General features: G+C 34.5%; 1 protein-coding gene across 2 annotated transcripts; it reads left to right on the top strand.

Moving 5' to 3' along the window:
* Positions 1 to 1,104: 1,104 nt before the first annotated feature.
* On the top strand, positions 1,105 to 14,775 carry LOC148626878 (uncharacterized). 2 transcript variants are annotated; one of them, XM_088564636.1, is made up of 8 exons: positions 1,105 to 1,160; positions 5,578 to 5,799; positions 7,546 to 7,643; positions 8,370 to 8,455; positions 9,043 to 9,066; positions 9,552 to 9,653; positions 10,980 to 11,146; positions 14,710 to 14,775. In XM_088564636.1, the coding sequence occupies exons 1-7, from the start codon at positions 1,149 to 1,151 to the stop codon at positions 11,117 to 11,119; spliced, it is 684 nt and encodes a 227-aa protein (XP_088420762.1). In that variant the 5' UTR covers positions 1,105 to 1,148; the 3' UTR covers positions 11,120 to 11,146; positions 14,710 to 14,775. The 2 variants fall into 2 exon arrangements, with proteins under 2 accessions (XP_088420762.1, XP_088420761.1); XM_088564635.1 differs by lacking the exon at positions 1,105 to 1,160 and adding an exon at positions 3,875 to 3,955.
* The last annotated feature ends 6,947 nt before the right edge of the window (positions 14,776 to 21,722 follow it).

The raw sequence follows: 21,722 nt of genomic DNA, 5'->3' as shown, positions 1-21,722 counted from the left end.
ACTAGAACCGTATAGATGACTAATTGAATAAAAATCGATTCAATATAAATAGTTAATGCATATATACCACTTAATCATTTAATAAAAGGGATGAATCTGGTAATAAGACATCACATGTTCTGAATAACAGAAGGTATACGAAAATTAACATATTTGAAACAGGTATTTTTTTTTCTAATTTTACAACAGAATTTTGATTTACATTAAGCTTTAAGTACAGTGATTTACTAAAATTGAGTTTGATTAATATTATGAAAATAAAAGTGGGGGTCACTAGGCAAAAATGAGCAGGAACATCCTTAATTCTTTATTGGGAACTAATAATTATTTGATTTTATATCTTTGGCAAAAGTCAAAATAATCAGACCCTTTTACAAACGTGTTTCCTATTTGAAATGATTTACTGAATGAAATAGAGGTTTTATTTCATGTAAACATCCAAACGCATTGTGACGTATGTAAAATCCCAGAGCAATACAGACTTCTACAAGTGATGACGTTGTGTCCAACGAGATTACGAAAATAGATGTTTTGATGGATTAAACCACTTAAAACGAAACATTTACGATCTGGATTAACAAAATTATCATTTCCATGAATGCAGCTAATGATTAAGAAACTATTTTTCTTTTTCCTAAGAAATTTTCTGTAACAATTTATTATTTGTTAAAATTCGGAATATGATAAAATTTTAAATATTGTTAGGCTAACGTGTGATGTTAATGGCGATAAAACTCGTATCTCGAAAAGGAAACTTCAAATCAATATCATCATCAATATTGAATTAGCAATCACTAGAACTAATACAGAGAATAACGGTTATTATTGACATCAACCATGTAGACAAAGAAATATAACACTAACATAAATAACTGATTAAGACGTGCTACATTATTTGTTAAAATATATTCTATAAAGGTTTGCGTTTGACGTCAGAGGATGGAAAACAGACTATGTTATGAAATACTATCACGAAATAACCATATAAATTTTAAAAAATGGAACTTCTTCGTCTAATAGGTCTGTTTCTGATGTCAGCCTCTTGTTTAGCAGAAATTAATGAAAGACAGGTCAACAGAATAATTCAACTCCACAACTCATATAGACGAATATTGTCCAATGGAGCTTACAATGTGTTTGTTGCCAACATGAAGAAGCTGGTAGTATTATTTTCTTATAATTATATTTGACAATAAACAGTTGATCAAATGCAATTAAAAGTGTTAAAGCGTTATGCAGGCTTTTGACACAGACAAAAAGGAAACTACAATTCTAAAGCTCACAATCAAAGACCAATAAACCTGATTAAAAAAAAACAACAACAGAAAAACAAATCCCGTTTCGACTAAAATTGGCCACTGATAGGGTTATCATCATTTTTCCAGTGGCAAAGAGCTATTGTAGTGATGTTTTATGTTGAGATGACACTGTCATAACCAAAACTTTTTGATAACAACAAAGTTCATAATTTAGCTATTAAACACATGCAGGACTTGGTGGGTCGTTTCAAAAGATGAATGGACAACTAAATATAATGGTATTGCTTTTGTCATTAAGTTACCCCCTCTTTTCTAGGATACACATATGAAGTTGACTCTGTTGTATCACTTATGCCAGTTATTTGATACGATCGAAATATTAGAAATTGGAGCTTAAGGATTTCGACAAATGCCATTTTAATTTTTGATAAGGTATATTTAAGTCTAATGAGTTAAGGAGTTATCAAGGGAACCAAGATTCTAGCGGAAATCAGAAGAATGTAATCCAGGGACAACTGTGTCCTTCCTAAATATCTCTGAAACAATCTCTTTTCTACGGAAAACGTGAATTCTTGAAAAAATATCCAAATTCGTTGGTCCAAGTCTTATAATACGCTTTCGACGTACTGCCCGGATCATGTGTACATGTGTAACAGAAGTATTGCAAGTTCATTATTTGATTAATTAAACGAGATCAACCATTTTTACGGTGTGCAAAACAGTCCAGACATGAAAAGGCGTAGAACCTTCCCCTTTTAAGTGTATACATCTGTGCCCGAGGTCCGGACTCCTCCCCTTTTTTAATGTAAACTTGCATCACTGTTAAACCCTTTACCCATTGTTTTGAGTAATTTAAAAAAAATAATATGTACCTTTTAGCTAGGTGAAGCAGAACTTTCAGAAAATGTTCAACCCAGCTCCCCTTTCCCTCCCACACCCCCCCCAATGAAAAAAAAAATAAACAAAAAAAACGACTGGATTATCAATCACAAACAAACGGGAAATGATATTTTTTACACATTTAAAAATGTGTCGAAGTAAACAGACTGTTTATTGCAAGTGTATGTTTAATGGAGTTTGTTTTTTTCCTCGACGGGCCATATCAACTTTTGAAGTCTTTACTTTGCGTTTGTCAGCTTCTTATTCCCAAATTAAACCAACTTTTCCAGGAAAGTTCATTGACATGAAGATATGAAACTTTGTTTAGGGACGCACCTTTTAACTTCCGGGAGGGGAAAGGGGGGCTTCTTTTTTTCTTTGGTTGTTAAAAATATTTCGATCCTGACTTTGGAGAAAAGATAATTTGGGAAGGGTTAAAAATATGTAATGTGAATAAAAAAGAAAAATAATAATTCGCTTACATGCGCAAAAAAACCCAAAAACAATTCAGAGTCAAAAAGAAAACCAAGTCCCCCTGAAAGGTTAATGGTCAACTCCTCTTGAACCACAAAAGCAATTTGAACAAAACTGTACACCATTAATGTATGGTAGATGATCGTAGATCCTTTTTACAATGATTACTCATTTTGTTTGGATCCGTCAAATTAGTACTGTTTCCACACTTTGCTCAATCGACCGCGATTTGGCGGGCATCTTCTAGTAATATCTCAAACTGGCTAAGGTGTGTTTGTTCAAGAATCTTAAGAATTAATAGGAAATGGATAAAACTAAATAAAATAAGTTCTGCATTAGTCAAATTGTAAGAAACCATCATCTGTAAGCAATCGTTCTTATCTGTAACTGTAAGAATGCATATATTAAATGGAAATGGTAACGAATCATCCGTTCTTGTAAATAAAGTATTGTTGTGTAGAATTTATTGACTAATTACGCAAGTCTTGAAGAAGTCCTAATGAATTTCTTATTCAAATGTTACTTAAAATCAAAGCAGTTTGTCATTATAATGTACAGAAAAATTATTTTGAATATGTTTGATATACTCATTTTGACTGAGGAAGAAATTTTGGAATATAAATTGAAATTCCTTTGTACATTTACGGACTTTCAAATAGACACTTTACCAAAAAGGAAATTTCATACATTTCACCAACTGGTCATTAAGTAAAGTACGAAGTAATCACGTAATTTGAAAAAAACCAACATTCCCGATTATAATGAAGATCTAATACAAAAGAGACATGTCGTTTTACAAAACGTATACATATTAAACTATATTGTTTTATATCAGCTGTTTTGTCACGATATGATAAAATGGACGGAAATAGAATTTCTATTTGGCTTTTATTAGCAGATGTAAACTAACAAAGTAGCATGTTAAGTTTAATCTATATTTTTGTTTCATCAAATATTGTTCTATATAAAGGCCTAGAGAAAATTTAGGATTTAATTAATAACATCTTATAGTATTAAACATTGTGTATATATTTCGACCGAGCCGCTTTCGATTTTCTTTTTATTTATGCATGTTACACAACATTTATTTTTTATTATACCACACTCTTAAAGATTGCAATCACCATGTCCGTCAGTCAGTCGTACCTTACACTTTTATGTAGCTGATATCTTAGGGTCTATTTGTTTGAATGCTTAGATTTTTAGTATTTGTATCATAAAATGTTGCATGGGTCCCCTTTTTTCTAAATTCCTCTGATCCACTTCCTGTTTACATGTAAAGAGTTATGATAGGTTATTTATTATGGACTTTCTCAGTTTCTATTGGAGGGAATCCTCAGATAGTTAGTATATTGGTATTGCTTGATGCTTTGTACCACGTTTCCCGTTCTCAGATTCCTTGCTCAGATATTTCGTGCTTACAGATCGACTTAGTAGTTTTCAGGTTCGACAGAAATTGTTGGGTGTGGCATTCTTAGCCGGAAGTACCGTGTACCATCTTGTTTCGTCGTTAGGAATTCGGTCTTCAATATTATTAACTGATTTTGACATCCTTAGCCGATTTATAATTCTGATGTTTTTTTCTTATCATGACATCACACAGCCGTCTGTTATATTTTTTTCATAGTAGGTCATCTTAAAGGAAAAACAGTTCATTCATAAATTGCAAATTTTGAAATAAGATGAGAAAAAGAATGAAAAAGCATGTTAACATTTTACTGAAAACATGATTTAAATACTTAATTTAGAAGAGTTATCAAGGGAACCAAGATAGACCTGAAATCAAAAGTTTAGATTCCAAGTATAACCACTGAACAGTAAAACAGACACACGCACAGAGAACAAGAACGGACCAAAAGTACAAAGAAACAAAAGTAAATGAGCAACTAGGACTCAATCTAAAACTGGGATCATAGAATATCGTCCTCTGCTTTTCTAGAAACATCCACCGAGTTGTTTATGGAATGGCACGTATGGTGTAGACTCAAGAGGAAAGAAAAACTATGAGACTGAATAAATCTGTTTTTATGGCACAGATGGATCCACCGTAATAATTCAAAAGTTCATGGTGACGACCATTGAAATTTTGTAGAGATAAATCTTATAGCAACAAAACTCTGTCCCAGAAGCCTAATTGGAAAAAGTGTAGCATGGTTCGATTCTTCTGCGTAATTACTGCAAGCTTTGGTATAACGATATGAAAACTCCTTAAGCAGAATGAAAGTCATCGCGATTGCAGAAGAGTTTGGTCATGACTTTTCCTATTCCATCGGTTGATTGGTGAAGGTCGAAATATATGGCTGAATTCATTGTGACTGTAGTGTCTTTTTTTAAGGGGGTATAGGCGATGTATAACATCCACAATACGTCATCTATATAGCAGACACTGAGATCAAAGTATATGGCTAAACGGTCTTCTTTGCCTTTTGATCAGTTCAGATATAGGGTCAGACTCATCAGAATGTAGCATTAGGTCAACGAATGGCAGGACACAATTTGTTCCCATTGGAATGCCGACCGTCTGTTGAAAATCGCGTCCACCACTCTGGACAATTATATTGTCGATCAAAAATTCAGTTTGAGAACTCTCAAGGATATTTGGAATCGTTTATTTTTTACACAATAAATATGAAATACTATTAGGTATATGTATCTAGGTGTACGGTCTTGTTTTACTTCTGGAATAAATTACCAGTATTTTCGAATATTAGTTTTTGAAAATTTGATATTTTCTCATTCTTTGTAAAAAAAAAATTGATTTGGGACCAGCTGCAGCCTGCCCTGTGGTGTGACAGTTACCTTGTCATTCAATGAAGACCCATAGGTGGCCTTGAGTTGACATTTTTCATCCCTTTGTGGTTGTTGTCTCATATATATTAACCATATCCATTCTTGTTATAACCACAGATTTAGACAAATACTTTTACCTTTTAAAGCAATGTTAAATATAACATAATATTTTCAGGAGTGGAGCAATGAACTTCACGAGGAAGCAAAGCGGCGTCTAAGTTGCTCAAATCTGACAACCGTTGTAACAGATCCTAGCCTCAGTGTGAATGTTAATATTGGTGTTTCTATCCAAAAGAATATTAGAAGAATTCTAAGAGATTGGTTTAACGAAATAAATCGTTTCATTATGGAATACAAAACTTGTATTCCCATGAAAGATTGCAAACGATTTTTGACGGTATGTATTGTAATTATATGAAACCACTGTGAGTATGTTTTTCCTTCCTTATACCGCAATGGTCCTGACTTGGTACAGGCACTTCAAACGAAATAGTGGGTTAAATCTAGGTTTTACAGCGCGCTAAACCTCTTTTTTCCATTGCGGCGTGACTATACCAGTGGTGATTAAAAAGCATTTACATGCTATGTCATAATCGGTCCATCAGCACAAAGAACAATTTTCAAAAAAAAAAAAAAAAATCTTTACTCATTTTTCAGAAGAAACTGAGTTTTTTTTAACCGAGGACTGATATCTAAAAAAAGTGTTTGGTAAGAGACCTTTTAAGACGCATTTCTTCAATTTCTTCATACCCCTGATTCAGGAGTCTGTTATGCAGATATTTATGGCGTTCACGGAAATCAGAGTAGTTAGTAGTTGCTCTAGCGTAGCGATTCAATTGTGAAATATAAACACCATATGCAGAAGATGAAGGTATATTGCTGCACAGTTAAGGATTAATCTAGGGCTGTAACTTAGTGCACAATGTATGGTAGTAAGTTACAGCCCTAGACTAATCCTACGAGGAGGAATGACCCGGCCAGCAAAAGCTATATTTTTACATAGCCTAGCTGGCCGAGTGTTCTAGGGCACTGGACTAGCCCCCGGCTAGGTTCCTGAGCATTATTTAGTGGCCAAAAAAGGAAAGGAAAACTATGACACGTTGAGCAAATCAGTTTTAATGGCGCCGATGGATACACAGTAACGATTCGCGAGTTTATGATGACGACCATAAAACGTCTGTAGTGATGACTTCGATCTTGTATTGATTGATTGATTGTTGGGGTTTAACGTCCAAGCAGCAATATTTCAGCAATGTTCAGAAGATGAACATGACATGGATGACAAAATGAACATGAAATGATGAAATGAAACAAAAAAGGATGGAGCACAAGGATAATAGGGTCGACAAATTTTGATTGCCACAAGATAAAAGGGAGGGATGGGCAGGGTCGGCCAATTTAGCCTCCTGTGGCGGAGAGCAAAGGTTCCTACTCCTATCAAATACCACAGCAGGATTCTTTAACGTGCGAGGAACGTGGCATCTTTCCCAACACGGTGCACCACTATGGTTTGCGGTCAGGTTTTCCGTATTATAGCCTGACAACCCCAGCATGTAACACACCAGGGATACCCCATTCCACCACCTGGGGCACACATCCCAGTTGCTCTATGGGCAGAGCGCCTAGCCCCCGGCTAGGTTTCTCTGAGCACTATTTAGTCGCCTTTTACGACAAGCTTAGCGCTGCTGCAGGCTTATTTCTTTTGACAGCCGGACCTGCACGGGGTACTTTAATCTTGTAGCAACATAACATAACCCTGTTCCAGAAGCTTACTTGTTAGAAGTCTAGATCGATACAAAAAAATCTGCGTAGTTTTGGCAAGCTCTGGTATGAAAAGTTCCGTAGGTTGTAACATCCTGTCAGACTGAGATTGGCTCTCGGTGATTTCAGTGCTATCACTATTTCGCATCGAACACCTACTGCCTGATACATTGTAACTCTTAGTTCTCTATAATTAATAGAAAATAACAGTTTTTTTTTATTTAGAACTTCAGACGATGACTGTATTGTCAGAAAAAAAACGGCATCATGACCTTTTATAATTACATAGTATTTGTGGGTGAAGTAACAAAATAACTATCGTGCAATGTTATGAGGTCAGATATAGTTAAGTTTCATTCCAAATGCTAATTTACTTTGACAGATGGTTAACGCAGAGAATAACAAAATTGGATGCGAGATACTTCCATGTATCCAGAGAGGTAGTCGAGTTTATGTGATGTTATGTGTTTACGACGGCGGGTAGGTGTTTTTGATGGAACAATACAGACAAAACAATTGTAGGTTGTTTTTCTTTACACTAAAACACAGATGTTTTCCGAAACCTTTCGAAAAATGCTCATCCAAAACATTATCATTTGGTAATTTGATCCAAATGTGTCATCTAGGATATGGTCTTATCAGCTTATTTGAAATTTCAATGTCAGCAGTTGACAAATTGTGTATACAATGGCTTTTCACACTAAGTCTAATAAAAATGGTGTGACCAATATAAATGAAAGCTAACAAAAACAAAATAAAAACGAACACAGAACAAAAAATAACAAAAAATAAAAATACAAAAATAAAACTTGATAAACCGTATGTCATTGGTAAAGTGGGTTTCCAAATCACTTGGAAATGATAAACATACTGTATCCCTTTTTCCACTTACGACAAGATCCAAAAATACCAAATATGTTTCATATCATTTCGTCATCATTTCATGTTCATTTTATCACCAATTTCATGTTCATCGTCTGAATATAGCTGAAATATTGCTGCTCGGACGTTAAACCCCAACAAACAAACATATCTTTTAGTCATTTGGAGTCGATAAGTACCTTATGAGACGATATCCTTTTTTTATATTTTCAATTCCTATATTTTTGCCAAATGTGAAATTAATTACGATGTATTTCACTATGATGCAGATTCTGTTTAAAATGCGACTTAATATCATGTAACCTGAACAACATTTTTTCATAGACAAGATTTATTAAATCCCTTCAAGACAGGCCCTCCATGCACAAAGTGTACAGGCAATAATGCCTTCTGTGAAAAAGGATTGTGTGGTAAGTGACATGTCTTTATCAAAACATACCTGATATGACAAATGCAATTTAGTATTGGAAAAAAAAACTTATTGCTGATTCATTCAAAGACAACAATGTAAATGTTACCACAATCGCCTGCGCTCACACGATTTTGGACCTCCCCCTTCCTAAAAACTAGAAAAATTATACCGGAAACCTTGGTTTAAGCGACTAATTAAATAAAACTACAGATTTCATACGAAATGAAAAAAAAATAAAGAACCTTGATTCTACCAAATCGTATTAAATATTCTGAGTCTTGTTGGCTTTTTAAGTATCATGAGATATAAGGTGTGTACGACTTCTACATTCTGTTTATATTCCGTCGTTTGTACTTTTAGGATTAAGTAATTTAATGTCTGAAGTCTTTGCAACATTTTATGAAATTGATTGGTATGCAGCTTCAGTATGATTCAGATTCGTTTTCACAGAAAAATAGAATTTTATTTTATTTGTTTTTATTTTAATTATCTTGACACCCACTAAATGACTTTCTTCTACTTGAGTATTTAATGTTCTTTTTTAAAATTTTGACATGTTGTAAAGCTTTACCTAATTTATTTTAGTGCCATGTGCTGGAGGAAACTGTGGTAAGTAAAGTTAATCTAGGAAACCAAGGTTATAGCAGTAATCAAAAGAATGTAATCCAAGGACAAAGACCTGACATGGAAAACAGACATACACAACAAAGAACATAAAGTAACTAAAATCATACATACATAGTAACAAAAGCAAATGAGCAACTCGGACATACTAGAAACTGGGAGCGTGGACCATGTGCACCGGTAGGGTAAGCGTCATCTGCTTTTCTAGAAACACCTGCCGAGTTGCTCATAAAATAAAGTCAAGTCCGTGGTAGACATGGTATAATGTATGAAATAAAAGTGGTAAGAAAGCTGTATAGGAAACAAGTTCCGATGCATTTAATAAGTTTAAATATACATTGATATGTCCAACTCTCACTATTATATCGGTTAAGTTCAAGTAATAATAATGAAAAAAAACAACATTTTAACTACTGTGTCTTCTTTATCGGCTAGTTGAATGTTTTATAGCTAGAACTGTCATATTTTAGATTGCCGGAAAAATTGTACTAAACCTGGAATAGGTATTGGAGTGCTTGATTCAAGCACTTGTAGCTGCAACTGTTCGTCTGGATTAGGTCCAAATTGTGATGGTAAGAAATACATGATAAAGCACGGTAAAATTTGAGGTGATAAAAGTTTAATGACCATGTTAATGAGATGGAAAAATAAATAATATGGTGAAACACAATAAATGCACCATCGTAAAATCAAAATCCATAAAAGTAAATGCTTCTAGAGAAGACAAAAAGGTCTTCAACAAGTGCAAACACATCTGTATGTTAGCCTTGAAAGCTCCCAAAAACAATGGTAATAAAACTCGCGGTGAAATACCGATGATACTTCTTTAAAATCAGTTTAAAAGTATTACATGTATAAGACACAAAGACAAGTTAATGACCACCATTTGACTGTGGATAGACACTTGAAATAACATTCTTTTGTTTGTTTGTTTGTTTGTTGGGGTTTAACGTCCGAGCAGCAATATTTCAGCTATATTCAGACAATGAACATGAAATGGATGATAAAATGAACATGAAATGAAAAAAAAAGGATGGGACACAAGAACATTAGGGTCGACAAATTTTGATTGCCACTGGAAAAAGGGGGGATGAATAAGGTCGGGCAATTTAGCCTCCTGTGGCGGGGCGCAAAGGTTCCTACTCCTATCGAATACCACAGCAGGGTTCTTTAACGTGCGAGGAACGTGGCATCTTTCCCAACACGGTGCACCACTATGGTTTGCGGTCAGGTTTTCCGTATTATAGCCTGACAACCCCAGCATGTTACACGCCAGGGGTACCCCATTCCACCACCTGGGGCACACATCCCAGTTGCTCTGTGGGCAGAGCGCCTAGCCCCCGGCTAGGTTTCTGAGTACTACTTAGTCGCCCTTTTACGACAAGCTTAGCGCTGCTGCAGGCCTATTCTTTTAACACCCGGATCTGCACGGGGCTAATGTTCGACCATTATTAATCTATTATGGTTGCATTCAACTGACGAAAGTTGTAAGTTTATTAAATCAATAGTTGCTACGTTTATCTGTGTGGTCACTTTCAAACATTGGTTTTTATTTATATCACAAACTATGGTGAACTAACATGATAGAACGTGTTCAAAAGAATTGAATAAGAATATAATATCAAACTTCAAAAGCATTGAACTTAAGAACTTAAGAAGAGCAAAGTCGAGTTAGTTCTAGTTTATCTAATTTGTACCGGTGCACCTGGTCCATCCTTCCAGTTTTTAGTGGAGTCCGAGTTGCTCATTTGCTTTTGTATGATCTTAGTTGCTTTGTGTTCTTTGTCGAGTGTGTCTGTTTTCCATGTCTGGTCTTGGTCCCTGGATTGCATTCGTTTGACTACCGCTATAACCTTGGTTCCCTTGATTACTCATGTAATAATCAATATCAATTGCAGAGCCGTGCCAAAACCCAGAACAGTACGTCGACTATGATATTTGTCAGACTGTGACTGTTGAAGATTGTTCAAATGAGGAGTTCAAGCATCTTCTCCAGGAGTTTTGTCCAGAACAGTGCCTTTGTAACAAATACACATAAGACTCACCTTTGAGCAAGGCTTCTTCTGTACGTAAACATTTCAGTCCGATCACACATAAGGCAATTTGTGTTCTTGACAATATAAGATCATCACAAACCAACGGTCATTTATAGAAATATCATTGCATCAAATTATATTGAAACTAAACGTTGCGTTAAATCATAAATAAGCTGCCCTTTATATGTGTTTGAAGTAATATAACTTGGAAAACAATTAAAGCTGTGATGACAAACATGTCAACAAAATAATAAATAATAACAGCATTTGATAAATCAAGCTCAAAACAGGAAATAATACCATTGAAATTGTTTTCTGTATGGTAATAAGTTTTGCAGTTACTGATTGTGTTGGAAGTTCGTACATGGCAGTATACATATTACTCATCCACAGTAATTTTTTTGGTTAGAATTCTGATTTAATCGCAATATCTACAAATATAAATTATACTCGTTTATCTATAATACAGTTAACCAAAATTGAATTTTTAATCACAAGATATAAGATGTACAAAGCTAGTCTTTTTGAATATTTACTTTTCATAATATTACAAATTGAGGGTCCTGAATTCCTACATTAGTACAAATTCATCTAACGCTAAAAATCATTCCAATGAAAAAAAACAAAGTAGCATATTCAAATGGAATAACTTGGTAATTATTTTAAGATTCATTCATCAAGTGGTTAAGGGGAAGTAGTGGATATAAAAATATATCCTTTACCTATTACATGTATCTAAAACAAAAATGAATTTCAGGTGCCTAAAAAGAGTAATCTAATTTAATATTATAAGTACATTGCTGCATTCCCTATATTTCAATTTTATTTATCATGCAAGCATTTAACATTTTTTAGACATAAGGGTATCCCTATTTGAATAAATTGCAAAATCAATGGTAGGGAAATTTCATTCCAAATTTAATTGGATACAAGGTTTAAGTTGACAACGCTGCCGAAAACTCATGCCCGAATATTTCATTAGAGTTTTTTTCACATCGTATGTTTGGTAAGGCCAACAGAATTTATAATGTTCAAACATTGATTGTATTACATATCGAATATAAACAAATAAAATGGGTTGTGATAACCATACAAGTTGAATTTTATAGTCTTTTTTGGGTAAGTTCCTTTCCTAGGGTGACGATGGAGTACATATTGTTTAACTTACACAGATGGAAGCGCACTGATCTATTGTTGAGATATTTCAAGGTGTTTACAGGCAAATACATTATACAAATATTGATTATTTAAAACGTATTGTGTAATAATAGAAATGTTGTTCTCATAAAGTTGATTAAATGGTAGTGTTTTTCGTTTTAGTATTAGTTGTAATACTCGGCGGGTGTTTCTAGAAAAGCAGAGGACGCTTACCCTACCGGTGCACCTGGTCCATGCTCCCAGTTTTTAGTGGAGTCCGAGTTGCTCATTTGCATTTGTTACTTTGTATGTATGATTTTAGTTACTTTATGCAGGACCGGGTGTTAAAAGAATAGCCTTGCAGCAGCGCTAAGCTTGTCGTAAAAGGCGACTAAATAGTGCTCAGAACCCTACCCGGGGGCTAGGGCGCTCTGCCCTCAGAGCAACTGGGATATGTGCCCCAGGTGGTGGAATGGGGTACCCCTAGTGTGTTACATGCTGGGGTTATCAAACTATAATACGGAAAACCTGACCGCAAACCATAGTGTTGCTCCGTGTTGGGAAAGATGCCACGTTCCTTGCACGTTAAAGAACCCTACTGTGGTATTCTCTGAGTATGAACCATAGGGCTCCACCACAGGAGGCTAAATTGCCCGACCCTACCCACCTCTCCCTATTTCCAGTGGCAATCAAAATTTGTCGACCCCTTTGCCCTTGTGTCCCATCCCTTTTTCATTTCATCATCATTTCATGTTCATTTTATTATCAATTTCATGTTCATCGTCTGAATATAACTGAAATATTGCTGCTCGGACGTTAAACCCCAACAAACAAACAAACAAACAAGTTACTTTATGTTCTTTGTTGTGTATGTCTGTTTTCCATGTCTGGTCTTTGTCCCTGGATTACATTCTTTTGATTACCGCTATAACCTTGGTTCCCTTGATTACTCTTTGTAGAGTGAAGGAAGGGAAATGATAAATGTCGGAGGACTTCAAAGGGAGATAATCTAAATTAAGGATTTTACATGTTAAAACCACGTAAGCGCAACTCCTCATAAACCACTCAAGATATTGTGAAGAAATTTAATAGGGAGGTTGGGTATCACATGTAGATGTGCATAATGTCTGTTTGTTTGTTTGTTTGGGTTTAACGCCCGAGCAGCAATATTTCAGCTATGTTCAGGCGATGAACATGAAGTGGATGATAAAATGAACATGAAATGATGATGAAATGAAAAATGGGATGGGACACAAGGATAATGGGATCGACAAATTTTGATTGGCAATGGAAATAGGGAGAGGTGGGTAGGGTCGGGCAATTTAGCCTCCTGTGGTGGAGCCCTATGGTTCATACTCAGAGAATACCACAGTAGGGTTCTTTAACGTGCAAGGAACGTGGCATCTTTCCCAACACGGAGCACCACTATGGTTTGCGGTCAGGTTTTCCGTATTATAGTTTGATAACCCCAGCATGTAACACACTAGGGGTACCCCATTCCACCACCTGGGGCACACATCCAAGTTGCTCTGTAGGCAGAGCGCCCTAGCCCCCGGCAAAGATTCTGAGCACTATTTAGTCGCCTTTTACGACAAGCTTAGCGCTTCTGCAGGCCTATTCTTTTGACACCCGGACCTGCACGGGTATAGATGTGCATAGAGGAATATATTACTGTCAGATGACTCCAAAAGGAGATAATCTTTGTTTGTTAGGGTTTAACGTCCGAGCAGTAATATTTCATTTCTATTCAGAAGATGTACATGAAATGAAAAATGGATGGGACATGAGGATGATAGGGTCAACAAATTTTGATTGCCACAAGAGGGATGGGTAGGGTCGGGCAATTTAACCTCCTGTGGCGGAGCGCAAAGGTTTCTACTCCTATCGAATACCACAGCAGTGTTCTTTAACGTGCGAGGAACGTGGCATCTTTCCCAACACGGTGCACCACTATAGTTTGCGGTCAGGTTTTCCGTATTATAGCCCGACAACCCCAGCACGTAACATGCCAGGGGTACCCCATTCCACCACCTGAAGCACGCATCCCAGTTGCTCTGAGGGCAGAGCGCCTAGCCCCCGGCTAGGTTTCTGAACACTATTTGGTCGCCTTATACGACAAGCTTAGCGCTGCTGCAGGCCTATTTTTTTTACTCCCGGACTTGCAAGGGGCGAGATAATCGTAATTAAGGATTTAACCTATTAACACCTCGTACGTGCAATGCTCCTTAAAGGCTCGAGTTTTAGATTTAATTTTAAGGGAAGGTGGGGTATTATATGTAGATGCTCACAATACTTCTAGTTTTCAATTTGTTCATTAATGTCATGTAGTAGGATAGTGTTGCTCTATTAATTGATTAAAATGCTATTGTTGTAATACCAAAGCACGTGAACAATCCGTATATAATGGAAAAGTTTTACTGAGACTAATGAATCGCTTAATTTGTTTTATTTTCAGCAGCATATCAGACGGCTTGAACTGTTCAGTGATCCAATAATATTATCGGTGGTATGAAACAAAAAAGACAAATTATTGTTTGGTATTTATTTACAAATAAAGAATAATTATATTATATTCAGCTAATTTATTGTCTATCACAATAAAATGCTCCATATAAAAAGTCGGTGTGACGTTTACAAATTCTAGAGAAACATATCAGTTGAAAAACAAAACGTTGCATATGTCATTATGTTAAGTTCTGACTTTGATCACAATACGTTTATGACAGTCAGTTCTTTATATGGATATTCATGCAATTTCAAGATATACTTATTGGACGGGTGTAAAACATACACAAATGGTACCCATTAGGATGCCTTTTGACTATGGAAACATAAATTGTTCCATAATTGTATATTTATTGATTCTGAATTATCTTTCAAAAAGATTTATCTCGACCTACTACAATTCATATATATATATATCTGACTTCACATTTCTTAAAACAACCAAACTGTTTTGACATAAAATTTCTACTTTTTTCGTTTGATGATTAGGAAAAGTGAGTGTTTCACCTATGTAACACTGAATTTGCCGGAGACACACACACACACACACAAAACAAAACAAAACAAAACAAAACTACCAATGACAAAAATTATTCAAACGAATAAGACTTCGTCATAAACAAAGTCCATAACTCACGCAATGTAAGCAATATCATTAACATATCAGGGGCATACTTTACGAAATTGACTGTTTATTTCTAACCTAGTCATAGGACTTTCAAAATACATCAATGTTGTAACCATTATAAAATCTAGCAAATAATGAGGAAGTGATTGATAAAATAGTCCTAAAGAATAGTCAAAAATTGGAAGATATGAACAATGAATAAGTGAAAATAAAAGGAACATAATACAAAATAGAAGTTACTTTCAGAAATCACCAAAATGTCTTCGCCCAGTGCAGGTCCGTGTGTAAAAAGAAAAGGGCCGAAGCAACGCTAAGCTGGTCGTAAAAGGTGACTACAAAGCGTTCAGAACGCTGGCATCCTACATGCTGGAATTATTATATTACGAAAAACCTGACCACAAACTATATTGGTGCACCTTGTGGGGAAAAAAATACCATATTCCTCGCACATTAAAAGAATATATCAGCTTTGCAACATGATGTTTGATAGACTATTACATACGATAGTTACATTACTTTTTGTTAGTTTCAACTGGTCTGGAGCTGGCATGTCAGGTAACTGCTAGTAGTCCTTAGTTTGTACAATTGTGTAATTTATATTCAGTTACTTTATTTCCGTTGTTAGGCTAAAAACCACTAATTCCACTTTCCATAGGCTTCTATGCTAATTTCACAATATTCAATGGCTTCTCTGGACTTTACCTTAACTTTAACCTGCAGAGGACTATATATCAGCATGATTCTACATATGTCAGCTCACAATCCTCAGAATGGCATGTGGGGTTAGCAGACTTGCAGTGCAGTACTGGTCACCGGAAGTGAAGGGTCTATAAATAGCATGGAAAATCCCAGTGTTTTCACAAGATAGGGGTATATTTAAAAATCATTATGGAGATTAGGCTTCTCATCACAAGAAGCAAAATGCACCTATAAAATGTACAGAAATGTTTTTCCTTTCAGAAACTGTTTAAATTTTTTAAATAAGATGAGAACTTTTTTCACAGCACTATGAGGAACAGGGGTAATTTCTGCGTAGGACTATTTTTGCGTACGTTCCAAATGCTCATTGGTTGAATTGGTGGTCTGTAACCTAAAGAGTCACTTTTTGTCTTAGAAAAAATAAATAACTATACAGGTATCTTCCTACACACATACTGAATGCTTTTGCAAAGTTTCAGTGAAATGTGACAAGCACTTTTTTAAGTATTTGATTTTTAAATATAGGGTAACCAAGTTGTGCGAGCAAAAAAGTGACAATATTCTACCATACTTAAATGCATTAAATATTTGCAAAGAACTTTTTCTGACTTTTCAAATAAAATATATCAATCACAATTTGTTTTTTAACAATATCAATGAAGAAATAGTTTTAAAAGTAATCATTTTCTGAGAAATTGGTCTATTTTTAAAAATTTATTTCTGACATGCCTCCCCCTTTTTCTTGATCACATGTCAAAAATCCTAAATCTTTAAATTTTCACAAAAGGTGATATATTTGGCTTTAAATTTGTAAATACAGTGTTTTCACATTAAAACATGACCAGTAAAGGGCACCTAAAGCAAAAAAAGTACTCAATAATGGATTTTCCATGTTGCCATAGGGGAATGCTTATATGGCCTTAACTGCAGTAATGAAAGTGAGTTTTTCCTCATTTCTAACCTAATTTTTGCTCAAATCTACACAAAACTTGATTTCAAGTGCTTATTACCACCATATTTAGGTAAATATAGCCCTCACAGTTTAATATTTGATATTTTTACTAAATTTTCTACACTTTTTACAAGATAGGACATAAAAATCAGCCAAAAAGACCAATTTTCCATAATTTGGACCTATAACTTAAAAAAATGCATATTTTGAAGGATTTTTGTAGTGTATTCCTCTCATGGCAAAGTTAACAAGATCTTCAAGTAGTTTAAAGCTATTTCAAGAAACTTTTCATTTTGCCATGGCTTCAGCTTAAGGCTAAAAACCACTAATTCCACTTTCCATAGGCTTCTATGCTAATTTCACAATATTCAATGGCTTCTCTGGACTTTACCTTAACTTTAACCTGCAGAGGACTATATATCAGCATGATTCTACATATGTCAGCTCACAATCCTCAGAATGGCATGTGGGGTTAGCAGACTTGCAGTGCAGTACTGGTCACCGGAAGTGAAGGGTCTATAAATAGCATGGAAAATCCCAGTGTTTTCACAAGATAGGGGTATATTTAAAAATCATTATGGAGATTAGGCTTCTCATCACAAGAAGCAAAATGCACCTATAAAATGTACAGAAATGTTTTTCCTTTCAGAAACTGTTTAAATTTTTTAAATAAGATGAGAACTTTTTTCACAGCACTATGAGGAACAGGGGTAATTTCTGCGTAGGACTATTTTTGCGTACGTTCCAAATGCTCATTGGTTGAATTGGTGGTCTGTAACCTAAAGAGTCACTTTTTGTCTTAGAAAAAATAAATAACTATACAGGTATCTTCCTACACACATACTGAATGCTTTTGCAAAGTTTCAGTGAAATGTGACAAGCACTTTTTTAAGTATTTGATTTTTAAATATAGGGTAACCAAGTTGTGCGAGCAAAAAAGTGACAATATTCTACCATACTTAAATGCATTAAATATTTGCAAAGAACTTTTTCTGACTTTTCAAATAAAATATATCAATCACAATTTGTTTTTTAACAATATCAATGAAGAAATAGTTTTAAAAGTAATCATTTTCTGAGAAATTGGTCTATTTTTAAAAATTTATTTCTGACATGCCTCCCCCTTTTTCTTGATCACATGTCAAAAATCCTAAATCTTTAAATTTTCACAAAAGGTGATATATTTGGCTTTAAATTTGTAAATACAGTGTTTTCACATTAAAACATGACCAGTAAAGGGCACCTAAAGCAAAAAAAGTACTCAATAATGGATTTTCCATGTTGCCATAGGGGAATGCTTATATGGCCTTAACTGCAGTAATGAAAGTGAGTTTTTCCTCATTTCTAACCTAATTTTTGCTCAAATCTACACAAAACTTGATTTCAAGTGCTTATTACCACCATATTTAGGTAAATATAGCCCTCACAGTTTAATATTTGATATTTTTACTAAATTTTCTACACTTTTTACAAGATAGGACATAAAAATCAGCCAAAAAGACCAATTTTCCATAATTTGGACCTATAACTTAAAAAAATGCATATTTTGAAGGATTTTTGTAGTGTATTCCTCTCATGGCAAAGTTAACAAGATCTTCAAGTAGTTTAAAGCTATTTCAAGAAACTTTTCATTTTGCCATGGCTTCAGCTTAAGGCTAAAAACCACTAATTCCACTTTCCATAGGCTTCTATGCTAATTTCACAATATTCAATGGCTTCTCTGGACTTTACCTTAACTTTAACCTGCAGAGGACTATATATCAGCATGATTCTACATATGTCAGCTCACAATCCTCAGAATGGCATGTGGGGTTAGCAGACTTGCAGTGCAGTACTGGTCACCGGAAGTGAAGGGTCTATAAATAGCATGGAAAATCCCAGTGTTTTCACAAGATAGGGGTATATTTAAAAATCATTATGGAGATTAGGCTTCTCATCACAAGAAGCAAAATGCACCTATAAAATGTACAGAAATGTTTTTCCTTTCAGAAACTGTTTAAATTTTTTAAATAAGATGAGAACTTTTTTCACAGCACTATGAGGAACAGGGGTAATTTCTGCGTAGGACTATTTTTGCGTACGTTCCAAATGCTCATTGGTTGAATTGGTGGTCTGTAACCTAAAGAGTCACTTTTTGTCTTAGAAAAAATAAATAACTATACAGGTATCTTCCTACACACATACTGAATGCTTTTGCAAAGTTTCAGTGAAATGTGACAAGCACTTTTTTAAGTATTTGATTTTTAAATATAGGGTAACCAAGTTGTGCGAGCAAAAAAGTGACAATATTCTACCATACTTAAATGCATTAAATATTTGCAAAGAACTTTTTCTGACTTTTCAAATAAAATATATCAATCACAATTTGTTTTTTAACAATATCAATGAAGAAATAGTTTTAAAAGTAATCATTTTCTGAGAAATTGGTCTATTTTTAAAAATTTATTTCTGACATGCCTCCCCCTTTTTCTTGATCACATGTCAAAAATCCTAAATCTTTAAATTTTCACAAAAGGTGATATATTTGGCTTTAAATTTGTAAATACAGTGTTTTCACATTAAAACATGACCAGTAAAGGGCACCTAAAGCAAAAAAAGTACTCAATAATGGATTTTCCATGTTGCCATAGGGGAATGCTTATATGGCCTTAACTGCAGTAATGAAAGTGAGTTTTTCCTCATTTCTAACCTAATTTTTGCTCAAATCTACACAAAACTTGATTTCAAGTGCTTATTACCACCATATTTAGGTAAATATAGCCCTCACAGTTTAATATTTGATATTTTTACTAAATTTTCTACACTTTTTACAAGATAGGACATAAAAATCAGCCAAAAAGACCAATTTTCCATAATTTGGACCTATAACTTAAAAAAATGCATATTTTGAAGGATTTTTGTAGTGTATTCCTCTCATGGCAAAGTTAACAAGATCTTCAAGTAGTTTAAAGCTATTTCAAGAAACTTTTCATTTTGCCATGGCTTCAGCTTAAGGCTAAAAACCACTAATTCCACTTTCCATAGGCTTCTATGCTAATTTCACAATATTCAATGGCTTCTCTGGACTTTACCTTAACTTTAACCTGCAGAGGACTATATATCAGCATGATTCTACATATGTCAGCTCACAATCCTCAGAATGGCATGTGGGGTTAGCAGACTTGCAGTGCAGTACTGGTCACCGGAAGTGAAGGGTCTATAAATAGCATGGAAAATCCCAGTGTTTTCACAAGATAGGGGTATATTTAAAAATCATTATGGAGATTAGGCTTCTCATCACAAGAAGCAAAATGCACCTATAAAATGTACAGAAATGTTTTTCCTTTCAGAAACTGTTTAAATTTTTTAAATAAGATGAGAACTTTTTTCACAGCACTATGAGGAACAGGGGTAATTTCTGCGTAGGACTATTTTTGCGTACGTTCCAAATGCTCATTGGTTGAATTGGTGGTCTGTAACCTAAAGAGTCACTTTTTGTCTTAGAAAAAATAAATAACTATACAGGTATCTTCCTACACACATACTGAATGCTTTTGCAAAGTTTCAGTGAAATGTGACAAGCACTTTTTTAAGTATTTGATTTTTAAATATAGGGTAACCAAGTTGTGCGAGCAAAAAAGTGACAATATTCTACCATACTTAAATGCATTAAATATTTGCAAAGAACTTTTTCTGACTTTTCAAATAAAATATATCAATCACAATTTGTTTTTTAACAATATCAATGAAGAAATAGTTTTAAAAGTAATCATTTTCTGAGAAATTGGTCTATTTTTAAAAATTTATTTCTGACATGCCTCCCCCTTTTTCTTGATCACATGTCAAAAATCCTAAATCTTTAAATTTTCACAAAAGGTGATATATTTGGCTTTAAATTTGTAAATACAGTGTTTTCACATTAAAACATGACCAGTAAAGGGCACCTAAAGCAAAAAAAGTACTCAATAATGGATTTTCCATGTTGCCATAGGGGAATGCTTATATGGCCTTAACTGCAGTAATGAAAGTGAGTTTTTCCTCATTTCTAACCTAATTTTTGCTCAAATCTACACAAAACTTGATTTCAAGTGCTTATTACCACCATATTTAGGTAAATATAGCCCTCACAGTTTAATATTTGATATTTTTACTAAATTTTCTACACTTTTTACAAGATAGGACATAAAAATCAGCCAAAAAGACCAATTTTCCATAATTTGGACCTATAACTTAAAAAAATGCATATTTTGAAGGATTTTTGTAGTGTATTCCTCTCATGGCAAAGTTAACAAGATCTTCAAGTAGTTTAAAGCTATTTCAAGAAACTTTTCATTTTGCCATGGCTTCAGCTTAAGGCTAAAAACCACTAATTCCACTTTCCATAGGCTTCTATGCTAATTTCACAATATTCAATGGCTTCTCTGGACTTTACCTTAACTTTAACCTGCAGAGGACTATATATCAGCATGATTCTACATATGTCAGCTCACAATCCTCAGAATGGCATGTGGGGTTAGCAGACTTGCAGTGCAGTACTGGTCACCGGAAGTGAAGGGTCTATAAATAGCATGGAAAATCCCAGTGTTTTCACAAGATAGGGGTATATTTAAAAATCATTATGGAGATTAGGCTTCTCATCACAAGAAGCAAAATGCACCTATAAAATGTACAGAAATGTTTTTCCTTTCAGAAACTGTTTAAATTT

This window comes from Perna viridis, chromosome 1, assembly GCF_037379345.1.
Source record: "Perna viridis isolate PV_CMFRI_1.1 ecotype Kerala chromosome 1, ASM3737934v1, whole genome shotgun sequence".
Lineage (NCBI taxonomy): Eukaryota > Metazoa > Mollusca > Bivalvia > Mytilida > Mytilidae > Perna > Perna viridis.
This window is presented reverse-complemented; position numbering and strand designations above follow the sequence as displayed.